This window comes from Acipenser ruthenus, chromosome 16, assembly GCF_902713425.1.
Source record: "Acipenser ruthenus chromosome 16, fAciRut3.2 maternal haplotype, whole genome shotgun sequence".
Lineage (NCBI taxonomy): Eukaryota > Metazoa > Chordata > Actinopteri > Acipenseriformes > Acipenseridae > Acipenser > Acipenser ruthenus.
In genome coordinates this window covers 112,501-139,787 of record NC_081204.1, presented here as the reverse complement: position 1 = coordinate 139,787, position 27,287 = coordinate 112,501, and the positions used below count along the sequence as shown (strand labels likewise).

Below are 27,287 nucleotides of genomic sequence, written 5' to 3'. Positions count from 1 at the left end.
GCTGATCAAACTCCTGAGTGTGTGACCTGATCAAACTCCTGAGTGTGTGACCTGATCAAACTCCTGAGTGTGTGAGCTGATCAAACTCCTGAGTGTGTGACCTGATCAAACTCCTGAGTGTGTGACCTGATCAAACTCCTGAGTGTGTGAGCTGATCAAACTCCTGAGTGTGTGACCTGATCAAACTCCTGAGTGTGTGTCCTGATCAAACTCCTGAGTGTGTGACCTGATCAAACTCCTGAGTGTGTGACCTGATCAAACTCCTGAGTGTGTGAGCTGATCAAACTCCTGGCTGCTGATCACTTCAGCGTTGTGGAGTAGTGGTTAGGGCTCTGGACTCTTGACCGAAGGGTTGTGGGTTCAATCCCCAGTGGGGGACACTGCTGTTGTACCCTTGAGCAAGGTACTTTACCTAGATTGCTCCAGTAAAAACCCAACTGTATAAATGGGTAATTGTATGTAAAATAATGTGATATCTGTATAATGTGAAATAATGTATAATGTGATATCTTGTAACAATTGTAAGTCGCCCTGGATAAGGACGTCTGCTAAGAAATAAATAATAAATAATAATAATATTAATAATAATAGACTAAGTGATAATAGGGCTCTAAGTGAGTGTCTAAGCCAGCAGATTCATTGAGAAGTCTCCCATAAAGAGGGGGGGGGGGTCTTTACCACAATGACAATGCGATGGGAAGGGGGGGTCTTTACCACAATGACAATGCGATGGGAAGGGGGGGGTCTTTACCACAATGACAATGCCGATGGGAAGGGGGGGGGTCTTTACCACAATGACAATGCGATGGGAAGGGGGGGGTCTTTACCACAATGACAATGCGATGGGAAGGGGGGGGTCTTTACCACAATGACAATGCCGATGGGAAGGGGGGGGTCTTTACCACAATGACAATGCGATGGGAAGGGGGGGGTCTTTACCACAATGACAATGCGATGGGAAGGGGGGGTCTTTACCACAATGACAATGCCGATGGGTCCAGCGAAGCTCCAGATCAGCTTGTCGTGGACTGAGATCCAGCAGAAATCAGGGTTCCCATAACCTTCAGGGTCTAAACCCACCGCCAGGCCTGAGAGGAGAGAGAGAGAGGGTGAGAGGGAGAGAGAGAGGGAGAGGGAGAGGGGGGGAGAGGGAGAGAGGAGAGAGAGAAGAGTGAAAACGTGGCAGTGGAAAATAGTTCTAAATGGGTAGAGTTAAAATAACCAATGAGGGGGAGACGCTGAGGGACCAGGTCTCTGCACTCACAGAAATGCTGGCTGTCCTCAAAGTTTAATGAAGCATTAGTACTGAAGTGACTAGCCGTCACAAAGACTCACACCTGTAACTTTTTGAAATTGGGATCTTAACAGCTCAGTTTTTCAACCTTTTGGAATTCCTTCAGAGCCACATTCAAATATATGCATATCTGATATAGGGGTCAGCTGCAGAGTTTACCTTAGAAACGTTTCCCTCAGTAAAAGCACAGCAGAGTGTAATAAAGCGTATTACTAACCATGGGAAAGCAGGGTGAAATGTGGAGGATGCACAGCACATAACCATGGGAAAAGCATGGGGGGAAGGGAAGAGATCTCATTTGTGAACAGCGTGGCGAGCTCTTGTAAGGGTGCTGGGACTGTGAAAGCTGAGAGCAGACGGCAGGGCTGTGGTTACCGGTGATGATGGCCGGCACGCCCCAGCCGATGGAGTAGTAGAAGCGCATGGCTCCGTAGTTGATGTTGCGCGCCTCCGTCTGCATGCGGTAGATGTGCAGCCCCTCCACAAACAGCCATGCGAACGTGGCCATGAAGAAATAGTGCAGCAGAATGGCAATGCCGGTGCACAGGAACTGCAGGAGACAGCAGCACAGGGGTTAGCGTCGCACTGAGGAGCCAGGCTCCACACATCACACTGTAATAATTGAAAGAGTCCCACTCAAATCACATGACAGTCACTTATTCATCGACCTGCTCATTTATTTAAGCAGGAGATGTACTGCTTGTGATGGAGGCCCCATTGCAAAGGGCTCTATCTGCCACTCTTCAGGGAATAAAAGACTAGGGGAAGGTTAGTGAAGCGCCGCTGCTGGCGCTGGAGTCTCTAGACTCTTCCGAGTGGGAAGTCCCGGGTGCAATGCTGTTTGTGACTTTTTAGTTTCTGTTTGTGGCTCAAGTGTAGATGAATATGTAATTGTGGGCGTTCCTGCATAAATTCACAAAAAGGGGGCGGAGACAGTGAGGCTGAGGGTTCTCAGATATTATAATGAGATGCATGAAAGCTGCAGCCAATGAGACCCTTACAATGGCATCAGTTTGTTCAGACCCTTTGAAAGCACGTTTTAAACCGTCTCAGTTGTTGCTGGCATTTCCCAGTCCTCTTTATCTCGTGCGTTCTTATGAGTTGTTCTCATTTGAGGCAAAAAGCCAAATACCTATTTTCCCCTAAAAGCAGGGTGTGCTTCCAAGCCCTGAGAAGACATTTCTATGACGTTTGTGGTTTCCCCAGCGTGTGGGGAGCAGGAGACGGCACACACGTGCCCCTAACACCCCCAGCTCCCTGTGACTTTGTATAGGGATAGGAAACACACCCATTCTATTACTGTGCAGCTGCTCTGTAATTCTGCACCGCACCCCTGACTCATGGAAATAGAAACACACACGATACATTTGGCTTATAGGCTCCTAATGCAGCTATTTATTTGAACAACATCGCGTGACTCTCGCAGTAGAGATCTCGCTAAGAAGATGCAGCACATATTTAACAGAGTACACTGTGGCTCGTTTCATGAACACATTTTCTCTTAGTACACACGACACAATGTATACTTTGCTGAAAACGCTGCGATGTAACGAGAATAATCTCTCACCTGCTGCTCGGTCTGGTTGATCCCGAGCAGGAAGACGAGCTCGGACAGGAAGATGGCAGCAGCCATGTTGCAGTGGATGCTGCGTGTGTTGGACTTGAGTCCGCTGAGGCAGCTGAGGATGGAGAGGGTGAGGAGCAGAGCGAGCAGAGACACGCACAGGGAGGAGTACGTCACCACAGCCAGGGTCTCCAGATCACCTTCCAACTGCTGTGAGAGAGGAGAGAGGAGAGAGGAGAGAGGGTGAGAGAGTGAGAGGAGTGTGCAGGGTGTGTGAGAGGAGTGTGCAGGGTGTGTGAGAGGGGTGTGCAGGGTGTGAGAGAGTGAGCGGGGTGTGTGGTGTGGTTACCTCTCTCTGGGAGCTGTCCATTAGCACTCCGAAGGTCCCAAGGCGGGAGCACTGGCAGCGCACGTGGGTGGTGTTCCTGTGAACCACACTGCAGTCCCTCACAACCCAGCACCCAGCCGGCTCCGCCCTGCAGAGACACGGGGACATGTGAGTGCAACGCTTTACTGTGCTCTGCTCTGCTCTTCTCTTCTCCTCTCTGCTCTGCTCTGCTCTTCTCCTTTCTTCTCTTCTCTGCTCTGCTCTGCCCTTCTCTGCTCTGCTCTGCTCTGCTCTTCTCCTCTCTTCTCTTCTCCTCTCTGCTCTGCTCTTCTCCTCTCTGCTCTGCTCTGCTCTTCTCTTCTCTCTGCTCTGCTCTGCTCTGCTCTTCTCTTCTCCTCTCTTCTCTGCTCTGCTCTGCTCTTCTCCTCTCTGCTCTGGTTTTTTCTGCTCTGCTCTGCTCATGCACTCATATTTGAAGGGACACTCACTTGCTTGAGTGGTTCCACTGCACGCACAGCGGCTTGCTGCGATTGGCCGTCTCCAGCAGCTGGAACTCCAGCAGCAGCGGCGAGTCCAGCACGCCTCGCACATACGTGTGGTTGTTGTACACGGACACACTGAGGACCGGCGAGTTCATCACAGGGTTCTTGGGCAGCCTGGCGAGACAGAGAGGTGAGAAGCAGCACTGCAGGACTCCAGGACTCCGGGATTAAGTTGCAGCAGAGACAGAGGCAGAGGGACCAGGCAGACAGAGGGTAATGGAATGAACTTCCCACCTCACCCCATTGTAGACACACACAGGCAGACAGTGACACACAGTGAAAGACACAGCTGAGCCAACATCCTCTCCGGAGTGAGTGGCATGTGTCAGGCAGGCAGCAGACAGACAGACAGACAGACAGACAGACAGAGAGACACACAGACAGACAGACAGACAGACAGACAGACACACAGACAGACAGACAGACAGACAGACAGACAGACAGACAGACAGGCAGGCAGACAGACAGACAGACAGACAGACAGACAGGCAGGCAGACAGACAGACAGACAGACAGACAGACAGAGACACACAGACAGACAGACAGACAGACAGACAGACAGACAGACAGACAGCACGCACGCACGCTCACACTCACACACACAGTCCCAGGTTTCGTACCTGACTCCTCTCCGGTCAGTGTGGTAGTGTGCCGGCAGGGCGCTGCCCAGCGTTCGGTAGATCAGCAGGATGACGATGGTGACCGCTGGCTCTGGCTCAGGGGCGGCTCGCTTTGGCACAGCCACCTCTGCCGTCTCATTGGTCAGTGTGCCGATGGGGGAGGGTCCTGATGTGGGCGGGGCTGACGGAACAAGGTCAGGAGAGGTCAGGAGAGGTCAAGATGGGGTTAATAGTGAGACAGCTGCCTGCTGGACTGCAGGTCAGCTATTGTTCAGAGTAGTGTGTGTGTGTGTGTGTGTGCAATGTGTGTGTGTGCGTGTGCGTGTGCGTGTGCGTGCGCGTGGGCTCTGATTCCGGGCCAGCAGCACCTCCCTCTCCCTCCCCCTGTCGGCAGGGGAGGACATTGGAAGGCATCAAGACTGCAGCCCGGTGACAGACAGGCAAGCTGGGACAGTGAGCAGAGAGGAATTCAAGTGAGATGAGAAGCTTCTTGAGTCTTACTGACAGCTTAGAACCCCCCTCAGCGTATTGGAAAGCACAGAGAGGTACGGCAAAGCATATTCAAAACCATGGGAGAAGAGAGTAACCTGAGGTAAATGCACAGTATAACCAGGGAAAGCTGCTAAATCACTGTGTAGCATTACTGTGGTAAACTTGTGAAGCCGGGGCTGGGTGCGGGGCTAGTGTGAGTCTCGAACCCTGAAGTGAGCACTGGACGCTCCCTCTCGCTCTCACCTGCGTGCTTGGGGGGTACGAGGGCAGAGGGGGGCAGCACCACGTGAGTGTGGGGGTCCCAGAGGCTCTGTCCACGGAACAGGCTGCTGTGGTAGCGTGGGAATCTCCGGCGGATGTGAGTGTGGTTCTGCAGTCGGTCCAGAGTCAGCACTGCGGGACACAGAGATCACAAAGTGCATGTTCAGGGCTGGGCAATACAAACACTTCTGCAGTGTGGGGGGGGGGGTGACTCGGGGGTCCTTGTCTTACCGATGTTGGGGGTCACAATGCCCACGGGGTTCAGGTAGGTCTGCTTCATGTTCTGTGCCAGCGTGCCAGTGTACTCCTGCAACCGGTTCATGAGCCCCAGCACGCCCAGCGAGCGCCACAGCGCCGCATTGCCAGCACCCAGAGCAGCACTGCCGGCACGGAGCAGATTCTGAGAGGAGGAAGCAAGGAGCGCAGTGAGAGAGGAAACACTGAAACACAGAAACACACACACACCACCTCACAAACACACAGACACACTGACACACACACACACCACCTCACAAACACACAGACACACTGACACACACACCCCACCTCACAAACACACAGACACACACACACCACCTCACAAACACACAGACACACTGACACACACACCACCTGACAAACACTCCCTCTCTCCTCTCCTCTCTCCCTCCTCCCTCTCCTCTCCCCTCTCCCCCTCCTCTCCCCCTCCCTCTCCCTCTCCCTCTCCCCCTCCCTCTCCTCTCTCCCCTCTCCCCCTCCCCCTCCCTCTCCCTCTCCCTCTCCCCTCTCCTCTCCCTCTCCCTCTCCCCTCTCTCCCCTCTCCTCTCCTCTCCACTCCCTCACCTCTCCTCTCCCTCTCCTCTCTCCTCTCCCTCTCCTCTCCTCTCTCTCTCTCTCTCTCTCTCTCTCCTCTCCTCTCCCCTCTCCTCTCCTCTCCACTCCCTTACCTCTCCTCTCCCTCTCCCCTCTCCTCTCCCTCTCCTCTCCCCTCCCTCACTTCTCCTCTCCCTCTCCTCTCTCCTCTCCTCTCCCTCTCCTCTCCTCTCCCCCTCCCTCTCCTCTCCCTCTCCTCTCCTCTCCTCTCCCTCTCCTCTCCTCTCCCCCTCCCTCTCCTCTCCCCTCCTCTCCTCTCTCCCTCTCCTCTCCCCCTCACCTCGTTGAAGTGTGCGTCCTGCGTGGCTGTCAGTCCGAAGCCGCTCTGTTTGCACTCAAAGCCCAGCAGGTGGCTCAGCAGTCTCTCTGCTATCTGCAGGTCGCTCCCGAAGTAGTGTCCCACCCCCTCCGCCACGTCCCTCAGCTGGTGCGCCAGCTTCTTCATCTCGATGGTGCTCAGCTCCGTCTCGTTACGCTCCAGTCTGTCCAGCTGGGGAGGTGGGCCGTCAGAGCAGGGACACCAATACAGGGACACAGGGACAGGGACACAGGGACAGGGACACCAATACAGGGACACAGGGACAGGGACACAGGGGCAGGGACACCAATACAGGGACACAGGAACAGGGACACCAATACAGGGACACAGGGACACCAATACAGGGACACGTGGACTGGGACAGGGACAGCAATACAGGGACACAGGGACAGGAATACAGGGACACCAACACAGGGGTATCTGGGGTGTGACAGGGAACCTACCACAGCAGCCACCTCCGTGAATGGAGGGGAGGTGCAGTTAAAGAGGTCTGGCTCCATCCAGCCTTGCTCCTCATCACAGTGACGGATTGCAGCACCTGAGAGACACACAGGACCCTGCCAGTCACTGCTGTGATCATGAGAGACACACAGGACCCTGCCAGTCACTGCTGTGATCATGAGAGACACACAGGACCCTGCCAGTCACTGCTGTGATCATGAGAGACACACAGGACCCTGCCAGTCACTGCTGTGATCATGAGAGACACACAGGACCCTGCCAGTCACTGCTGTGATCATGAGAGACACACAGGACCCTGCCAGTCACTGCTGTGATCATGAGAGACACACAGGACCCTGCCAGTGACTGCTGTGATCACGAGAGACACACAGGACCCTGCCAGTCACTGCTGTGATCACGAGAGACACACAGGACCCTGCCAGTCACTGCTGTGATCACGAGAGACACACAGGACCCTGCCAGTCACTGCTGTGATCACGAGAGACACACAGGACCCTGCCAGTCACTGCTGTGATCACGAGAGACACACAGGACCCTGCCAGTCACTGCTGTGATCACGAGAGACACACAGGACCCTGCCAGTCACTGTTGTGATCACGAGAGACACACAGGACCCTGCCAGTCACTGCTGTGATCACGAGAGACACACAGGACGCTGCCAGTCACTGCTGTGATCATGCAGTATTTAGTAGTACAGTATTATTTGTATAGGGTGATAGACATGGTACATGGTAAAGGCTTCTACTGAGTACATGTACAGAGCACACATCCTGCTGTATAAACACTGCAGCTGGCCTCTGTATTTGACATGCATATCTCCGTCAGCGGTGACGTGTGCTGAACATTTCTGAACATTTAGCACGAGGAAAACGTTGAAACATTCAGGCTCTAAAGTGTCACTTACCCAGGGAGCCTTTGGGACAGGGCACGGCGGCCGGGAGCCCAAACTTGGTGCGGGGCCACCAGATTCCTGCCGTGATGATCCTGGGACACCCGTCATAGATCACTGCAGAGAGAGGGGCAGGACAGTCAGGAGCGGAGTCGCTGTGTCTGTCACACTGTGACACACAGACCGTTAACACTGAACTGTCTGCAGAGAGAGGGGCAGGACAGTCAGGAGACGAGTCGCTGTGTCTGTCACACTGTGACACACAGACCGTTAACACTGAACTGTCTGTAGAGAGAGGGGCAGGACAGTCAGGAGACGAGTCGCTGTGTCTGTCACACTGTGACACTCAGACCGTTAACACTGAACTGTCTGTAGAGAGAGGGGCAGGACAGTCAGGAGCCGAGTCGCTGTGTGTGTCACACTGTGACACTCAGACCGTTAACACTGAACTGTCTGTAGAGAGAGGGGCAGGACAGTCAGGAGCCGAGTCGCTGTGTCTGTCACACTGTGACACTCAGGCTGTTAACACTGAACTGTCTGCAGTGGGGTTAGTTTGAGGTTCTCAGTGGGAGTTTGTTTGAGGTTCTCCTCAATGGGAGTTTGTTTGAGGTTCTCAATGGGAGTTTGTTTGAGGTTCTCCTCAATGGGAGTTTGTTTGAGGTTCTCCTCAGTGGGAGTTTGTTTGAGGTTCTCAATGGGAGTTTGTTTGAGGTTCTCAATGGGAGTTTGTTTGAGGTTCTCAATGGGAGTTTGTTTGAGGTTCTCAATGGGAGTTTGTATAAGGTTCTCCTCAATGGGAGTTTGTTTGAGGTTCTCCTCAGTGGGAGTTTGTTTGAGGTTCTCAATGGGAGTTTGTTTGAGGTTCTCCTCAATGGGAGTTTGTTTGAGGTTCTCCTCAGTGGGAGTTTGTTTGAGGTTCTCAATGGGAGTTTGTTTGAGGTTCTCCTCAGTGGGAGTTTGTTTGAGGTTCTCAATGGGAGTTTGTTTGAGGTTCTCCTCAGTGGGAGTTTGTTTGAGGTTCTCAATGGGAGTTTGTTTGAGGTTCTCAATGGGAGTTTGTTTGAGGTTCTCAATGGGAGTTTGTTTGAGGTTCTCAATGGGAGTTTGTTTGAGGTTCTCCTCAGTGGGAGTTTGTTTGAGGTTCTCCTCAATGTGAGTTTGTTTGAGGTTCTCAATGGGAGTTTGTATAAGGTTCTCAATGGGAGTTTGAGGTTCTTCTCAATGGGAGTTTGTTTGAGGTTCTCCTCAGTGGGAGTTTGTATAAGGTTCTCAATGGGAGTTTGTTTGAGGTTCTCAATGGGAGTTTGTTTGAGGTTCTCAATGGGAGTTTGTTTGAGGTTCTTCTCAATGGGAGTTTGTTTGAGGTTCTCAATGGGAGTTTGTTTGAGGTTCTCAATGGGAGTTTGTTTGAGGTTCTCAGTGGGAGTTTGTTTGAGGTTCTCAATGGGAGTTTGTTTGAGGTTCTCAATGGGAGTTTGTTTGAGGTTCTCAATGGGAGTTTGTTTGAGGTTCTCAATGGGAGTTTGTTTGAGGTTCTCCTCAGTGGGAGTTTGTTTGAGGTTCTCAATGGGAGTTTGAGGTTCTCCTCAATGGGAGTTTGTATAAGGTTCTCAATGGGAGTTTGTTTGAGGTTCTCAATGGGAGTTTGAGGTTCTTCTCAATGGGAGTTTGTTTGAGGTTCTCAATGGGAGTTTGTTTGAGGTTCTCAATGGGAGTTTGTTTGAGGTTCTTCTCAATGGGAGTTTGTTTGAGGTTCTCCTCAGTGGGAGTTTGTTTGAGGTTCTTCTCAATGGGAGTTTGTTTGAGGTTCTTCTCAATGGGAGTTTGAGGTTCTTCTCAATGGGAGTTTGAGGTTCTTCTCAATGGGAGTTTGTTTGAGGTTCTCAATGGGAGTTTGTTTGAGGTTCTCAATGGGAGTTTGTTTGAGGTTCTCCTCAGTGGAAGTTTGTTTGAGGTTCTCCTCAGTGGGAGTTTGTTTGAGGTTCTCCTCAGTGGGAGCCCTGCAGCACTGAACAGGTTTTGGGGTCTCAGTATGGAGCTCTGGCCTCACCCTCACAGCCGCTGTGTGCCACCTCTGCGAAGGGGCTGTCACACCCGTTACACTGCCGCCCGATCACCCCCGGCCTGCACAGGCACCGGCCCGTCTCCAGATCACAGGACCTGGACAAGGAACCCACCGGATAGCAGTCACATGGCAGGCACGTGTCACTTCCTGCCGGCCGGTAATGGAACTCCTAGAGACAAAGGTATAAAGACAGGTCACATGATGAGGACACTCAGAGACAGGTCACATGATGAGGACACTCAGAGACAGGACTCGTGACGAGGACACTCAGAGACAGGACACGTGACGAGGACACTCATAGACAGGACACGTGATGAGGACACTCAGAGACACGGCACGTGATGAGGACACTCAGAGACAGGACACGTGACTAGGACACTCAGAGCAGGAAATACAATATTTAACCCGACGCTGGTTTCCATTGAACTTAAATATTACTCCCCACCCCTCCCCCTCCCCCTCCATATCATATTTGATGACTTTTCCTAGGTTGGGGTCACGAAGTTCCAAACAGAAAACAAGCACTTTGAGACGTTGCTGTTTTTCGAGCTGATCTTGTACACAAACAGAATGACTCGGGGAGGTATTTATCTCTGTAGCTGTGTCTGCATGAAGAAAATAAAATGCTTTCACTTGGTCTTTTGTTATTATGATGTCTGGAAATGGCTGCAGCTGTCTGGAGAGATGTTTCTAAACAAGGCTTCTACAAAGCTCTACAAGGCAGAGGTTACCAGAGGCTCGTTTTCTCTGCAAGTAGCAGCATCTCTCTGATGAGCCGTTGCAAGTGGTTCTCAGAGCTGGACAGAGACAGTGAAGTGGACGAGGACGTGTCACAAACTGAAGACGATCCTGATTTCTATGAATCATCCTCTGAGGAGTCTGAAGATGCTCACATTGAATCTGCCATGTTTTCTCCTTCAACATCAAAGGGAAGAGGTGGGTAATCAAACTCTCCCCACCAGCCCACTGCTTCTCATGTGGATGAAACATTCATATCTAGAGATGGAAGTATAACATGGGCAGCATCTCCACGCATGAATCAAGGTAGGCTGTCTTCACAATGGGGTCTGGATATGCTGCTACCTGCATTCTGCAACACTGTGTGTTGTGTGTAGATATCCACATTGATAAAGAAATGCTATTGAAAATGAATGTGCCACAGTTATAATCAGCACTTCATGAAAAGGGGTTTTTATTGTTTTACATGCTTGTGATTCTGCACTCTGCAGAGCCCTGCAGAAGCAATGGGGTGTTCTAATAGATTTGCACACTGCTGTACATGAAGCTGGTATCTGAACAGGGCTTGTGAAATAGCAGCCTTGCTATTGAATTGAGAAGCGCTGTGGCTGAGCAGTGAGAGACTGGGACTGGAATTCAAAGCAGCGTTACAAAGCCAGGCTGCGCCACAGTTTCTGCAGCTTTGAGAATCCCTTTCAACTGACAGGTTCAGTTTGAGAGAGGATCCCAGCCTGGTGTCGGGGATCTTGGGAAAAGCCAGCTCGACTCCCCCGAGACCTCAGACTCGCTCTCAACCAGCTTTCTCACTTTCACACAGCAATCCATCAAACCACAGCCTGTCACTGTGGCTTTAATATTATATGTGTGAGAGAGAGAGAGAGAGAGAGAGAGATTTCATTTCTACAAGATGTGTCCACAACAGCTCATTCTGGATTCCTTAGATCTACCCCCCCCCCCCCCCCCCCACAACCCCCTCTCTCCCAGTTATTATATCTTAGTCCCCCCCCCCGTTCTCACCTTGCAGTGGTACTGTCTGCTGGTCCTGTCAGTCCTGAACCCCCCCGTTCTCACCTTGCAGTGGCACTGTCCGCTGGTCTTGTCAGTCCCCCCCCCCCCCCCCCGTTCTCACCTTGCAGTGGCACTGTCCGCTGGTCTTGTTGCAGTCTGGGTCGAAGCCCTTGCTCACGTCACAGTTGCAGGGTCCGCACGTCGGGTTCCCCCACCAGCCCTTGGGGCACTGCTGGTCAATCCTGGAGGGACAGAGCGGAGAGGCAGTTAGTCCTGCAGGCAATGCAGCAACGATTGAGACCCGGCTGCAGAGACACTCTACCTGGGAGCTTTGTGTACAGTATGAATTGTATGGGTGCTCCTCTGTGCTGGCAGGTGTACAGTATGAATTGTATGGGTGCTCCTCTGTGCTGGCAGGTGTACAGTATGAATTGTATGGGTGCTCCTCTGTGCTGGCAGGTGTACAGTATGAATTGTATGGGTGCTCCTCTGTGCTGGCAGGTGTACAGTATGAATTGTATGGGTGCTCCTCTGTGCTGGCAGGTGTACAGTATGAATTGTATGGGTGCTCCTCTGTGCTGGCAGGTGTACAGTATGAATTGTATGGGTGCTCCTCTGTGCTGGCAGGTGTACAGTATGAATTGTATGGGTGCTCCTCTGTGCTGGCAGGTGTACAGTATGAATTGTATGGGTGCTCCTCTGTGCTGGCAGGTGTACAGTATGAATTGTATGGGTGCTCACCTGTGCTGGCAGTACTGTCCGAAGTGGTTGTCTCCACAGTCACAGGTGTAGCCGTGGGAGCTGCTGGGTTTCCTCCTGCAGACAGCCTCATTCTCACAGGGGTTCAGCTGGCAGGCGTCCATGCAGCTCTTCCCATAGTAACCTGGGGACACGGAGCCACAGCGTCACGCAGCAGCTCAGTGTGAAACAGCTCTCTGAGTCAGGCACACAGTGTAACCGGCTATACTGCCAGCGGCCTCCCCTATTTGAGACCTGATTGCCATTAAAGCATGTTAGATCCATTCGATGAATTATCCTTACAGCGGCTGGCATCTGTATAAGCTGGTTCATTAGCGTCGTGGGGGGAATGATTTCCACTCTTTCCAGTGTGACTGTCTGGCAATCAAAGGGAGACTGGGTGCCAGAGTTGAATGCTTTACTCCAGAGAGATCCACACGTACAGCACGGCTCACTCTACAGAGAGGATCGAGCTGTGAATCTCCAGAGAGCTCCACACGTACAGCACGGCTCACTCTACAGTGAGGATCGAGCTGTGAATCTCCAGAGAGCTCCACACGTACAGCACGGCTCACTCTACAGAGAGGATCGAGCTGTGAATCTCCAGAGAGCTCCACACGTACAGCACGGCTCACTCTACAGAGAGGATCGAGCTGTGAATCTCCAGAGAGCTCCACACGTACAGCACGGCTCACTCTACAGAGAGGATCGAGCTGTGAATCTCCAGAGAGCTCCACACGTACAGCACGGCTCACTCTACAGAGAGGATCGAGCTGTGAATCTCCAGAGAGCTCCACACGTACAGCACGGCTCACTCTACAGAGAGGATCGAGCTGTGAATCTCCAGAGAGCTCCACACGTACAGCACGGCTCACTCTACAGAGAGGATCGAGCTGTGAATCTCCAGAGAGCTCCACACGTACAGCACGGCTCACTCTACAGAGAGGATTGAGCTCTGAATCTCCAGAGAGATCCACACGTACAGCACGGCTCACTCTACAGAGAGGATCGAGCTCTGAATCTCCAGAGAGCTCCACACGTACAGCACGGCTCACTCTACAGAGAGGATCGAGCTGTGAATCTCCAGAGAGCTCCACACGTACAGCACGGCTCACTCTACAGAGAGGATCGAGCTGTGAATCTCCAGAGAGCTCCACACGTACAGCACGGCTCACTCTACAGAGAGGATCGAGCTGTGAATCTCCAGAGAGCTCCACACGTACAGCACGGCTCACTCTACAGAGAGGATCGAGTGTTGAAGGTGCTGATTTCTCGATTGCTGTGTGGCTGCTCTGACTCCCTCTTCCAGTGTGGAACCCGTGGCAGGGTTAGGATTCTTCTATTAGCCACACAGATAAGTGGCTGCTTCATCCAGGCTGTAATCAGCTCTCTATATTATTCCAATTAACAAAGTGCTTCTGTAACACTCTCATTATTATCACTTCATTAATTGCTAAAGACCAATTAACGCTTCAGATGTAACAGAATGGTGCTCATTTTCACAAGGACAGAGCTGCCCACACGCTGCATATTTTTCAAATGCTAATTTGGGTTTATTAGAAAATGAAAGGCCTGTAATTGAGTGTAATTAATGATCTTCTATGTTAATTGGGGCGGTTTGCGGTGGTTGATTTGCAGAGCTCTGATCCCCGAGCTAGTGGAAGGGGACTGGGGGCTCATCCTGACATCACAGCTGCTAAAAAGAGGCCAGCTGCTAATTATGGGCTGGCGGTATCCGCTGACGAACTGAAGAAGAGGAAGCTACCCAGAAATCTCCACTCGACCCAGAAACAGGGAGCGGCACCAACGACAAACAAATCCTGGAACAAAAATGAGGGCCTGTGAAGAGCGTTACTGCAGTGAGACTGCATTATTAAATAAGGGGTGGGATCGTTTCATTTTCAATTTGAAGCACACAGAACTAGAAATCCGCTCAGGAACTACGTTCTGTTTCATGCCAGCGTCCCTCCAATCATTTTAAACACTTTGCAGATCATTCAAGTAACTGCTGTCACTCAACTTCAAAACACTACCTTAGAGTTCTAACTGCTGTCACTCAACTTCAAAACACTACCTTAGAGTTCTAACTGCTGTCACTCAACTTCAAAACACTACCTTAGAGTTCTAACTGCTGTCACTCAACTTCAAAACACTACCTTAGAGTTCTAACTGCGGTCACTCAACTTCAAAACACTACCTTAGAGTTCTAACTGCTGTCACTCAACTTCAAAACACTACCTTAGAGTTCTAACTGCTGTCACTCAACTTCAAAACACTACCTTAGAGTTCTAACTGCTGTCACTCAACTTCAAAACACTACCTTAGAGTTCTAACTGCTGTCACTCAACTTCAAAACACTACCTTAGAGTTCTAACTGCTGTCACTCAACTTCAAAACACTACCTTAGAGTTCTAACTGCTGTCACTCAACTTCAAAACACTACCTTAGAGTTCTAACTGCTGTCACTCAACTTCAAAACACTACCTTAGAGTTCTAACTGCTGTCACTCAACTTCAAAACACTACCTTAGAGTTCTAACTGCTGTCACTCAACTTCAAAACACTACCTTAGAGTTCTAACTGCTGTCACTCAACTTCAAAACACTACCTTAGAGTTCTAACTGCTGTCACTCAACTTCAAAACACTACCTTAGAGTTCTAACTGCGGTCACTCAACTTCAAAACACTACCTTAGAGTTCTAACTGCTGTCACTCAACTTCAAAACACTACCTTAGAGTTCTAACTGCTGTCACTCAACTTCAAAACACTACCTTAGAGTTCTAACTGCTGTCACTCAACTTCAAAACACTACCTTAGAGTTCTAACTGCTGTCACTCAACTTCAAAACACTACCTTAGAGTTCTAACTGCTGTCACTCAACTTCAAAACACTACCTTAGAGTTCTAACTGCTGTCACTCAACTTCAAAACACTACCTTAGAGTTCTAACTGCTGTCACTCAACTTCAAAACACTACCTTAGAGTTCTAACTGCTGTCACTCAACTTCAAAACACTACCTTAGAGTTCTAACTGCTGTCACTCAACTTCAAAACACTACCTTAGAGTTCTAACTGCTGTCACTCAACTTCAAAACACTACCTTAGAGTTCTAACTGCTGTCACTCAACTTCAAAACACTACCTTAGAGTTCTAACTGCTGTCACTCAACTTCAAAACACTACCTTAGAGTTCTAACTGCTGCCACTCAACTTCAAAACACTACCTTAGAGTTCTAACTGCTGTCACTCAACTTCAAAACACTACCTTAGAGTTCTAACTGCTGTCACTCAACTTCAAAACACTACCTTAGAGTTCTAACTGCTGTCACTCAACTTCAAAACACTACCTTAGAGTTCTAACTGCTGTCACTCAACTTCAAAACACTACCTTAGAGTTCTAACTGCTGTCACTCAACTTCAAAACACTACCTTAGAGTTCTAACTGCTGTCACTCAACTTCAAAACACTACCTTAGGGAGAGTGAGAGGAGTCAGTTCATTTGAGACATCCTCCAGTATTGCCCTCTCTGATCCAGGACACATCGCTGTGGAGAGTGAGAAGAGTCAGTTCATTTGAGACATCCTCCAGTATTGCACTCTCTGATCTAGGACACATCGCTGGCAGGGAGAGTGACACAAGGTAAACAGAAGCATCCGTTCATTATCAATCTAAATACAAACCTTCGAGTGGAGAATAAAATCTAAAGCGTTGTGGGAAATGAAATGAAATGAAAAGGCAGCTGGTGAGCACAGTGCAGTACCTGGATCACAGAGGCAGGAGGCGTGCTGCCACTCATCACTGCAGTAGCTGTGCGAGGGGCAGGGGCTGGAATCACAGGGGTCCCCCACGCTGCACCCCAACTCCACCTTGAACGAGCGCGTCGGCTTGGGCAGGGGCATCCCCGCTGGAGTGTCCCCCAAACGCACCCCCTGAGGGGATGAAGAGACAGCACAGTTACACTGTATGAAGAGACAGCACAGTTACACTGCATGAAGAGACAGCACAGTTACACTGTATGAAGAGACAGCACAGTTACACTGCATGAAGAGACAGCACAGTTACACTGTATGAAGAGACAGCACAGTTACACTGCATGAAGAGACAGCACAGTTACACTGCATGAAGAGACAGCACAGTTACACTGCATGAAGAGACAGCACAGTTACACTGTATGAAGAGACAGCACAGTTACACTGCATGAAGAGACAGCACAGTTACACTGTATGAAGAGACAGCACAGTTACACTGTATGAAGACACAGCACAGTTACACTGTATGAACACACAGTTAGTGTTTGTGCTCAGGTGTGCTCACCTGTATGCACCCCCGCGCTCCGCTCTGCACCTCCCCCGTCCCCAGGACTCCGCCCACATGCAGGTGCTTCACCTTGAGACCGTGGAGATCATTACCCACAATCACCGTGCCCTGCGGAGAGAGAGAGAGAGAGAAGAGAGAGGAGAGGAGACACAGTATCACATAGCCTGACACACACACAGCAGCACAGCATGACACAGCTTCACACAGCCTGACACACACACAGCAACACAGCATCACACAGCTTCACACAGCCTGACACACACACAGCAACACAGCATCACACAGCCTCACACAGCCTGACACACACACAGCAACACAGCATCACACAGCTTCACACAGCCTGACACACACACAGCAACACAGCATCACACAGCCTCACACAGCCTGACACACACACAGCAACACAGCATCACACAGCCTCACACAGCCTGACACACACACAGCAACACAGCATTCACACAGCCTGACACACACACAGCAACACAGCATCACACAGCCCCACACAGCCTCACGCACACAGCAACACAGCATCACACAGCTTCACACAGCCTGACACACACACAGCAACACAGCATCACACAGCCTCACACAGCCTCACGCACACAGCAACACAGCATCATACAGCCTCACACAGCCCCACGCGGTGCTGCACACTCTTACCTGGAAGCGTCCGAAGTCCAGCCGCACGGTTGCCACGTAGCGCGTGTCCCGGCCGCTGCGCACGTCTCTCAGCTCCAGCTGCAGGTCGTGCCACTTCCCATCGTTCACCTGCACCTGGTCAAGCAGCAGCCGGACCATGCGGCTCGAGCCGCGGTTGACCAGGAACGAGAGCTGACCGCCGTCCAGCTGGAGAGAGGGGGGCAGGGGGGGAGACAGGGGTGTTAGCCACTCGCCCGCTCCACAACATCCCTCCCTACATCTCCTTCCCTAACGGAGCCTCTGACTCAGTGCTGGAATCCCCGATACACACGGGTGCTCAGGAATCAGTGTCACATGATGCTGTCAGATTGCAGCACCAGCTCCACATTGTGCTGATAACGGCCAGGTTTGTGTGATGGTCTACAGCAGTCTCTCACCGGGAAGGCCATGCTATACTGGTGTGTACTGGTATCTCACCGGGAAGGCCATGCTATACTGGTGTGTACTGGTCTCTCACCGGGAAGGTCATGCTATACTGGTGTGTACTGGTCTCTCACCGGGAAGGTCATGCTATACTGGTGTGTACTGGTCTCTCACCGGGAAGGTCATGCTATACTGGTGTGTACTGGTCTCTCACCGGGAAGGTCATGCTATACTGGTGTGTACTGGTCTCTCACTGGGAAGGTCATGCTATACTGGTGTGTACTGGTCTCTCACCTGGAAGGTCATGCTATACTGGTGTGTACTGGTCTCTCACCTGGAAGGTCATGCTATACTGGTGTGTACTGGTCTCTCACCTGGAAGGTCATGCTATACTTGTGTGTACTAGTCTCTCACCTGGAAGGCCATGCTATACTGGTGTGTACTGGTCTCTCACCTGGAAGGTCATGCTATACTGGTGTGTACTGGTCTCTCACCTGGAAGGCCATGCTGGTGTATTGTCCCGCGTGTGCCTGCAGTAGCACACCCTCAGCGGCGCGGGTTCGAAACATGAGCCCCAGGTACCAGGGCAGTGAGACGGTCACCTCGTTCTTCAGGTCCCACCAGAGGGCGCTGTTCCCTAGGAAGCGGTGTGGGTGCTGCATCACTACAGGGAGCACAGGGGGAGGCGTTAGTGTGAGTACCACCTAGGGGAGCCCTCCTGAACTGACACCCCGCTGCATGGACGCTGACAGACACACAAACTGACATGATCTCTGACCTGCATTCTGGGTGAATCTGAAGACACAGCGAGCATTTCAGTGTGAGTGTGTGAGGGTGTGTGTGTAGATGTGTGTGTATATCTGAGTGTTTATCTGTGTGTGTGTGTGTGTGTATCTGTGTGTGTGTGTGTGTGTATCAGTGTGTGTGTGTGTGTGTGTGTGTGTGTGTATCACTGCTAAGGATTCATCACAATCCCATCTTATCCTGAGTGTAGGAGCACGTGACACAATCCCATCTTATCCTGAGTGTAGGAGCACGTGACACAATCCCATCTTATCCTGAGTGTAGGAGCACGTGACACAATTCTGAACTTAAAATAGTACAATCTTGTTTTTGTGATTTATTGTAGAGATAGTTATAATACGAGATTATAAATCTTTTAATATAAAAAATGATTCTGCACAGTTTCAGCAGACAGATCGCACAGGAGAGAACCCCCTCCACACACACACACACACACACACACACACACTGAGCCCCCTCCACACAAACACACGCACACACACGCACGCACGCACACACACACACACACACACACACTGAGCCCCCTCCACACACACACACACACACACACACACACACACACACTGAGCCCCCTCCACACACACACACACACGCACGCACGCACGTACACACACACAGATCCGGGTCTCACCATGGCTGCAGTCCTTGCCTCCGAACCCCAGGGGGCACTCACAGGAGAAGGTCTCCCAGGTCACTCGGCAGGTGCCTCCGTTTTTGCACGGGTTCCCATCGCAGAAAGACAGCTTAGCACTGCAGCCTGGGGGAGAGGGGAGAGAGGAGAGGGGAGCGGGGAGAGAGGAGAGGGGAGCGGGGAGAGGGGAGCGGGGAGAGGGGAGCGGGGAGAGGGGAGCGGGGAGAGGGGAGAGGTGAGAGGGGAGAGGTGAGAGGGGAGACGGGTCAGAGCACAGCACAGTCACTGTCACAGGGACCCCTCAGCACTGTCACTACGACGTCATGACTCACCAGGCAGGGTGCCATTGTTGGCGATGTAGCCGGCCATGTCTATCCTGCGGTTATCGATGTGCAGGTCCTTCATGCAGCCGATGAACTCCCTGCTCAGCACGGGGAAATTCTCAGGAAGGTTCGGAACACCGCCCAGCAAGAGAGGACCCGTCAGGTCCAGAGATCTGGAGAACAGAGACAGAGAGAGGGGGGAGGTGCACAGAGTGAGAGGAGGCAAACGATACTGCAGTACCCGTTTCAACGGTCTCGAAATCTGTCCGGTTGCTATTTGTATTTGGAGGTGTCTGTGCTGCCTGCAGCTGCAATGTGCAGTCTTGCCACAGGGGGGCAGTGTGCACTGCCCTGAGTCTCCAGTGACCTGCCTTATATTGGCTGAAGATTGTGTGTGCACTCTCTCACTCACACACACACACTCACACTCACACACACACTCACACTCACACTCACACTCACACACACACACTCACACACAGTCGCACACACACACACACACACACACACACACTCACAGACACACACACTCACACACACACTCACACACACACACTCACTCACACATGCAGGCTCTGCCCTGCGGACTCACTTCTTGGTGCTGGATTGCACTCCCTGCGCTGCGCAGCTGTAGTTTCCGATCTGCTGTCCGAAGCGCAGAGCGAGGGCCGTGTCGCAGTCGTCCAGCGTCACGACCGCCACCTTCTCCTCTGAGGGGCCCTGAGCCTCACCAGAGGAGCTGAGCTTGGGCTGGGGAGACAGAGAGAGGGGTGAGGGGACTTGAGCCTCACCAGAGGAGCTGAGCTTGGGCTGGGGAGACAGAGAGAGGGGTGAGGGGACTTGAGCCTCACCAGAGGAGCTGAGCTTGGGCTGGGGAGACAGAGAGAGGAGTGAGGGGGAGGGGGGTGGTGTATACACTCAGAGTGCGAGACAGTGAGACCCAGGAAATACACAAAGAAAGAGTGAGAGAGTGAGAGAGAGGGGAATAGACACATACACAGAGAATGACAAGGAATATACTCACACACAGAGAGGAGCAGGGAGTGTGCAGACAGACACACTGATACACAGACACACTGATACACAGACACACTGATACACTGATACACAGACACACTGATACACTGATACACAGACACACTGATACACAGACACACTTATACACAGACACACAGACACACTGATACACCGATACACTGATACACAGACACACTGATACACAGACACACTGATACACAGATACACAGACACAGTGATACACTGATACACAGACACACTGATACACAAACACACTGATACACAGACACACTGATACAGACAGCCAGTCTCTGTGCCTACCTTGTTGTAGTACTGCACCTGGACGGTGTGCCAGTTTCCATCGCTCACCCCCCCAGGCAGATAAGGGCTCACCTGGGTGGAGGACTCACCTGGGGACAGATAGTGAGGGACAGCAGGTTACACCTGATCAAACCCAGGGACCTCTACAGGACTCCAGTACAGCACTGTGGAGTACTTGAGCTGCACCTGCCCTGCACTGACCTGTGGAGTACTTGAGCTGCACCTGCCCTGCACTGACCTGTGGAGTACTTGAGCTGCACCTGTCCTGCACTGACCTGTGGAGTACTTGAGCTGCACCTGTCCTGCACTGACCTGTGGAGTACTTGAGCTGCACCTGTCCTGCACTGACCTGTGGAGTACTTGAGCTGCACCTGCCCTGCACTGACCTGTGGAGTACTTGAGCTGCACCTGTCCTGCACTGACCTGTGGAGTACTTGAGCTGCACCTGTCCTGCACTGACCTGTGGAGTACTTGAGCTGCACCTGTCCTGCACTGACCTGTGGAGTACTTGAGCTGCACCTGTCCTGCACTGACCTGTGGAGTACTTGAGCTGAACCTGTCCTGCACTGACCTGTGGAGTACTTGAGCTGCACCTGTCCTGCACTGACCTGTGGAGTACTTGAGCTGCACCTGCCCCTCGACGATCTCCAGAGCGATGAAGTCGTGCTTCTCGTTGAATCGGCCGTTATACAGCAGCAGCCCGCTGGACTCCAGAGTGGCAAACCTGAATACACACACAGAGACACAGACACAGAGTACACAGATACACACACACACACACACAGAGTACACACACACACACACAGAGTACACACACACACACACACACACACACAGAGCACAGACACGCACATACAAACACAGACAAAACAATGTTAAAGACCAGATCACAAACCAGTAAATACTAACCAGCACAGACTCTGCGCTTCTGAGCAGATCACAATCTGAGATCTCAGTGCTGACGATCTCACCTGCACACACTCTCTCACTCTCACACTCTCTCACTCTCTCTCTCACTCTCTCACACTCTGTCTCTGTCTCTCTCTCACTCTCTCAGTTAATACTCACGAGAGGGAGATGGAAAGGTGGAATCTCTGCCGCAGTCCTCTGAACATGATGAAGGATTTGGGAGGGAAGGACCTGGCTGTGACGGTGCAGTAGGGTTTCTCGAAGCCCCCCGAGGGACAGTCGCAGCGGAACCCCCCCTCCGGCAGCTCTGTGCAGGTCCCTCCATTCCCACAGACCCCTGGGACACAGCGGCCAGCGCGACTGTCCACCTCGCAGTGCTCTCCTGGGGACGAGATGGCAGCTCTCAGCACAGACCCTGCTGCAGGTTATCCCTACACAGCTGCAACCCTTTTGTAAATAAGCCATGCTTAGTCCCTCCTGCAGCTTGCACACGTGCACCCCCCCTCCCTGCAGACTGCTACAGGGCCCTGGGGAGGGGCGGCAGTGATGGGATTGAAAGCTTCCATGATGGACATCACATTATAGATTAGGCCCCCGTCCACTTCTTATTTACTGCTCCAGATTCCTGTATTGATTCCTGTGATCATCGCTTCCCCTGCTTGAATTACACCGAGAGAAACCAGCTCACACAGCCAATCAAAAAGAGAAACCGGCTCACACAGCCAATCAGAAAGAGAAACCGGCTCACACAGCCAATCAGAAAGAGAAACCGGCTCACACAGCCAATCAGAAAAGGAAACCGGCTCACACAGCCAATCAGAAAGATAAACCGGCTCACACAGCCAATCAGAAAGGGAAACCATAGCGTTAACTGAAACATGGCTTAGAGCCGAGGGCAATGTATCCATGATCACGGCTTCTCCTCCAAATTACTCCTTAACTGAGAATCTATTCAATGCAATCAAAACTCAGGTCATGAATCCCTGAAGTCCTGTAAAGAGCCAGGATCATCCAATCAAATCTCGGCACATGAATCCCTGAAGTCCTGTAAAGAGCCAGGATCATCCAATCAAATCTCGGCTCATGAATCCCTGAAGTCCTGTAAAGAGCCAGGATCATCCAGTCAAATCTCGGCTCATGAATCCCTGAAGTCCTGTAAAGCTCTGTGAGATGTTCAAGTTGTCTCCAGTCCATCAGTGCTTGGATGGGATGGTTAATACCCACACTCACTGAGACTCCGAGTTGAGATACTGCAGCAGCAGTTAGACTCGCAGGTGGCATTCCAGAAGAAGCACAGCGAGGCTCACTGGCTCGACTCGGATACTCACATGTGAGGCTCGCAAACTGGAACGCAGATTGAAGCGTACCAATCTGCATGACCTTGCTCAGAAAAACCATCAGGTGAAATACAGGAAGGCTTTGTCCCAAGCTAGATCCTTATACTACTCTACCCTGACTGAAGCAAATCTACTATTCCTGGCTTTCTGTTTGCATCTGTAGATAAATGAATAACTCCCCTCCTAATACTACACCTCCACGACTGGCTCTGATATCACTTGCAATGACTTCTAAACTTATTTTAATAATGAAATAATTGACATCAGAGATCTGATTGCTCACAATCCTTCTAGTGTGGACCATTCTTCTTTACCTGATCTAACTAGACCTGATGGAATTGCAATGGAGGCTTTTTCTGAGATTCCTGACAGAGACCTGACAGCATTAGTTCCACGTATGAGACCTGCTACGTGTGCCCTTGATCCAATTCCTACCACATTATTAGAAGATGGGTTTTGTGCCATTAATACACGCATCCTATCAATGATAAATGAAGCACTTTTCTCTGGTAGAGTTCCCTCTGCATTTAAGGTCGCCGTGGTAAAGCCTTTGCTCCAAAAAAACCAACCTCCACCCTAAAGCACTTAGTAACTATAAACCAATATCCAATCTCCCATTTTTAGCCAAGGTTTTAGAGAGAGTTGTTGCCAACCAATTACATACATTTCTAGCTTGGAAAAGCAGGTCTGAGTATCAGAGAGACAAGAGACTCTCTGGTGGTGTTGTCTGACTTCAGAGAGGAAATGAAAAGTAAAGAAAAGAAATAATCTCATCTAGAGATATGAGCCCGGAGGAGAGAGAGAGAGAGAGGGAGAGAGAGAGAGAGAGAGAGAGAGAGAGAGAGAGAGGGAGAGAGAGAGAGGGAGAGAGAGGGAGAGAGAGGGGGAGGGGGAGAGAGAGAGAGAGATCAGAGACAGAGAGAGAGAGAGCTGAAGCCTAGACAATATAGTGTGATAAAGAAGACAGAAGCATGGTAATAAAAAAAAACTGGTGTAAGTATATATATATATATATATATATATATATATATATATATATATATATATATATATATATATATATACTGTATAATTAGAGAATAGAAGAAAACTATAATAAATAACATCTTAGCAAAGGTCTTTGTCTGTTGAAGAACAGGCTGGTCCCAGCAGAAGCGTATGAAGTCAGCATGGCTGGGAGGGGGGAGCGACTCACCGGTGTAGCCCTCTCTGCAGATGCAGCTGTAGCCGCCCTCCCTGCGCGCGCACACCCCCCCGCTCAGGCAGGGCTTGGAGTAGCACAGGTTGATCTCCGTGTCGCAGTAGTCCCCTGTGAAGCCGGGCGGGCAGCGGCAGCGCAGCCCCGTGATTGGGTGGATGGGGCGGAAGAGGACGGAGGCGGAGGTGATGAAGGGGGCGGAGCTGTTGAACTGCAGCACGGAGACACACTTCATGTAGTTCTGGCAGGGCTCTCGCAGGCACACGTTGTCATCGAAGGGCAGCACCTCCAGCATGGCTCGGGCCGTGAGACGTGGCCGGCTCAGGTACAGCTGCTCCTCCAGGGCCTCGGAGGGGAGGAAGAGCCCCCCAGGCAGCAGGGCGGAGAAGCTGACGTTCAGGATGTCTGCGTCCCCGTCCTGCTGGATGTTGAACACGAAGATGTCCTCCTGGGGGACAGATAGCACGGAGGACACCCCGTCCAGGAAGTGTCCCAGCAGCGGGGACAGGAAGCGGTCCTGGGACACGTCCTGCAGACGCACCGTCACGCTGTTGGACAGCATGTCCTCCGTGATGATGAGGACACGGAGCACACACTGAGCCGTCACACTGTGGATCCCGTCTGCAGGGACAGACACACAGACACAGACCGACAGGTTATCGTAATGTACAACACCATGAGATTACACACTAATATAACTGCCACTACATCTGAGCACTGTGGATACACACGCACGCACGCACGCACACTGCTCTCCAGCATACACACACACACACACACACACACACTCACACACACACACACACTGCTCTCCAGCACACACACACACGCACGCACGCATGCATGCATGCACACACGCTGCTCTCCAGCACACACACACACACACTGCTCTCCAGCACAGCTCCCACTGTCAGCCCTGCCCCCCCCCCCCAGCAGTCTCCCAGCTCGTCTCTCCAGCTCGCAGTGCTGAGGAGCAGCACTATCTGTTCATTGTTTACGGATCTCTATTCATCAGAGGCTGGCAGGGCTGGCCCAGTATGTAGGACACTCGCCCTGGGGAGACATGATCAAACCTGCTGCTTATTGCCACCCTGGACCCTGTGCATCTACTAGTGTGAGCGAGCCTGCGTCTCCGTGTGTGGGACTGTGTGTGCAGGTTTGTGAGCAGGTCTGTCTGTTTGGTTCGGCCCGGTCTGTCCTGGTTTCAGACACACAAACGCAATCAGGGCCCATCCCCCGCTGTGAGTCTGCAACAACAGCTGCTCCAGTGATTCAGTGAATCAGAAATGAGACCCTCCCCCTCCTACTTCAACAAGAGAGAAAGAAACCCAGTGATTCAGAAACGAGATGAACACCACACACAACACGGGCTGGAACACAAGAGAGAAAGAAACCCAGTGATTCAGAAATGAGATGAACACCAGACACAACACGGACTGGAACACAAGAGAGAAAGAAACCCAGTGATTCAGAAATGAGATGAACACCACACACAACACGGGCTGGAACACAAGAGAGAAAGAAACCCAGTGATTCAGAAACGAGATGAACACCAGACACAACACGGGCTGGAACACAAGAGAGAAAGAAACCCAGTGATTCAGAAACGAGATGAACACCACACACAACACGGGCTGGAACACAAGAGAGAAAGAAACCCAGTGATTCAGAAATGAGATGAACACCAGACACAACACGGACTGGAACACAAGAGAGAAAGAAACCCAGTGATTCAGAAACGAGATGAACACCAGACACAACACGGACTGGAACACAAGAGAGAAAGAAACCCAGTGATTCAGAAATGAGATGAACACCAGACACAACACGGACTGGAACACAAGAGAGAAAGAAACCCAGTGATTCAGAAACGAGATGAACACCACACACAACACAGACTGGAACACAAGACAGAAAGAAACCCAGTGATTCAGAAACGAGATGAACACCAGACACAACACGGACTGGAACACAAGACAGAAAGAAACCCAGTGATTCAGAAACGAGATGAACACCAGACACAACACGGACTGGAACACAAGAGAGAAAGAAACCCAGTCAGAGACGGGGAGCAGCTGTAGAGAAACAATCACTGCAGAGAGAGAGAGAGTGAGAGAGAAAGGGAGGCTGTGGCATGAAGGTCTACATTATAAAATTCTCCAAAGTGGTGTAGGGCGTAAGATTTACAACATCATAAAGTCAATGTATTCAGAAAACAAGTGCGGAATAAAAACTGACAACAAAAGAACTGAATTCTTCAAACAGGAGCGTGGAGTGAAACAGAGCTGCAGTCTGAGCCCAACACTGTTCAACATCTATATCAGCGAGCTAGCAACGGTGCTGGAGCAGTCTGCAGTCCCTGGACTCACTCTACATGACAAAGAAATGAAATTCCTGCTCTACGCAGATGACAAGGTCCTGCTGTCCTCCACAGAGCAGGGGCTGCAGCAGAGCCTGTGGCTGTCAGAGCAGTACTGTCACACGGGGCTCTGACAGTGAACCTTACAGAGAAAGAGCAGAGCTGACGAAAGCAGAGAGCACTTCACTCAGGCAGCACCACCCGAGAACACACCACACATTATAACTACCTGGGCCTGACCATCAGTGCGTCAGGGAGCTTTAACCTGGCAGCGAATGCAAAACAAACACACCTGTTAGAATCCGGATAACGATATGTGACAGTGTTATCCAGCCCATCATACGATATGGAAGTGAGGTATGGGGTCCAGTCAGTTAACAAGATTATATAAAATGGGATAAACATCCAGTAGAAACCCTGCATGCTGAATTCTGCAAACACATATTACAGGTACAGCAGAAAACACCAGAGCATGCGTGCAGGGCTGAATTAGACCGCTACCCACTGCTCACCAACATGCAAAAAAGAGCACTCAAATTCTGGATGCACCTAAACAGAATTGAGCCAGACTCCCTTCAGTACAAGACTCTGCAAACCCAAGAGCTCAGCCCAGAAAAGAGTCCCCTCAGCCAGCTGGTCCTCAACAGTTCTATGAATGCACAGCTGCTCTGCCCCTCCCCCCTCCCTCTACCCCCCAGGCATGCTGTGGCAGAGAGGAGGAGAGACAGTTTCATTTCCCCCTCTCCCCCAGGCAGGGTGTGTGTGTAACTGAACCCCCTCTCCCCCAGGCAGGGTGTGTGTGTAACTGAACCCCCTCTCCCCCAGGCAGGGTGTGTGTG

The 27,287-nt window shown here is 51.3% G+C and overlaps 1 protein-coding gene across 4 annotated transcripts in view; it reads right to left on the bottom strand.

Moving 5' to 3' along the window:
• LOC131697671 (cadherin EGF LAG seven-pass G-type receptor 3-like) overlaps window positions 1–27,287 on the bottom strand; it is a 46,150-nt gene that overhangs the window by 10,767 nt on the left and 8,096 nt on the right. For 3 of the 4 annotated variants that reach the window (XM_058988207.1, XM_058988209.1, XM_058988210.1), the window contains exons 2-26: window positions 24,087–24,710; window positions 21,714–21,936; window positions 21,254–21,369; window positions 20,646–20,734; window positions 19,900–20,057; window positions 19,317–19,480; window positions 18,985–19,110; window positions 18,044–18,213; window positions 17,148–17,333; window positions 16,485–16,595; window positions 15,931–16,099; window positions 12,176–12,317; window positions 11,556–11,676; window positions 9,674–9,857; window positions 7,639–7,740; window positions 6,716–6,810; window positions 6,234–6,443; window positions 5,333–5,501; window positions 5,084–5,233; window positions 4,349–4,529; window positions 3,675–3,842; window positions 3,208–3,334; window positions 2,862–3,068; window positions 1,670–1,844; window positions 976–1,088 (exon numbers count right to left, since the gene is read on the bottom strand). In XM_058988207.1, the coding sequence (XP_058844190.1) occupies window positions 976–1,088; window positions 1,670–1,844; window positions 2,862–3,068; window positions 3,208–3,334; window positions 3,675–3,842; window positions 4,349–4,529; window positions 5,084–5,233; window positions 5,333–5,501; window positions 6,234–6,443; window positions 6,716–6,810; window positions 7,639–7,740; window positions 9,674–9,857; window positions 11,556–11,676; window positions 12,176–12,317; window positions 15,931–16,099; window positions 16,485–16,595; window positions 17,148–17,333; window positions 18,044–18,213; window positions 18,985–19,110; window positions 19,317–19,480; window positions 19,900–20,057; window positions 20,646–20,734; window positions 21,254–21,369; window positions 21,714–21,936; window positions 24,087–24,710 (4,280 nt within the window). The remainder of the gene's footprint in view (window positions 1–975; window positions 1,089–1,669; window positions 1,845–2,861; window positions 3,069–3,207; window positions 3,335–3,674; window positions 3,843–4,348; window positions 4,530–5,083; window positions 5,234–5,332; window positions 5,502–6,233; window positions 6,444–6,715; window positions 6,811–7,638; window positions 7,741–9,673; window positions 9,858–11,555; window positions 11,677–12,175; window positions 12,318–15,930; window positions 16,100–16,484; window positions 16,596–17,147; window positions 17,334–18,043; window positions 18,214–18,984; window positions 19,111–19,316; window positions 19,481–19,899; window positions 20,058–20,645; window positions 20,735–21,253; window positions 21,370–21,713; window positions 21,937–24,086; window positions 24,711–27,287) is intronic. The other variant, XM_058988208.1, reaches the window with a different exon arrangement.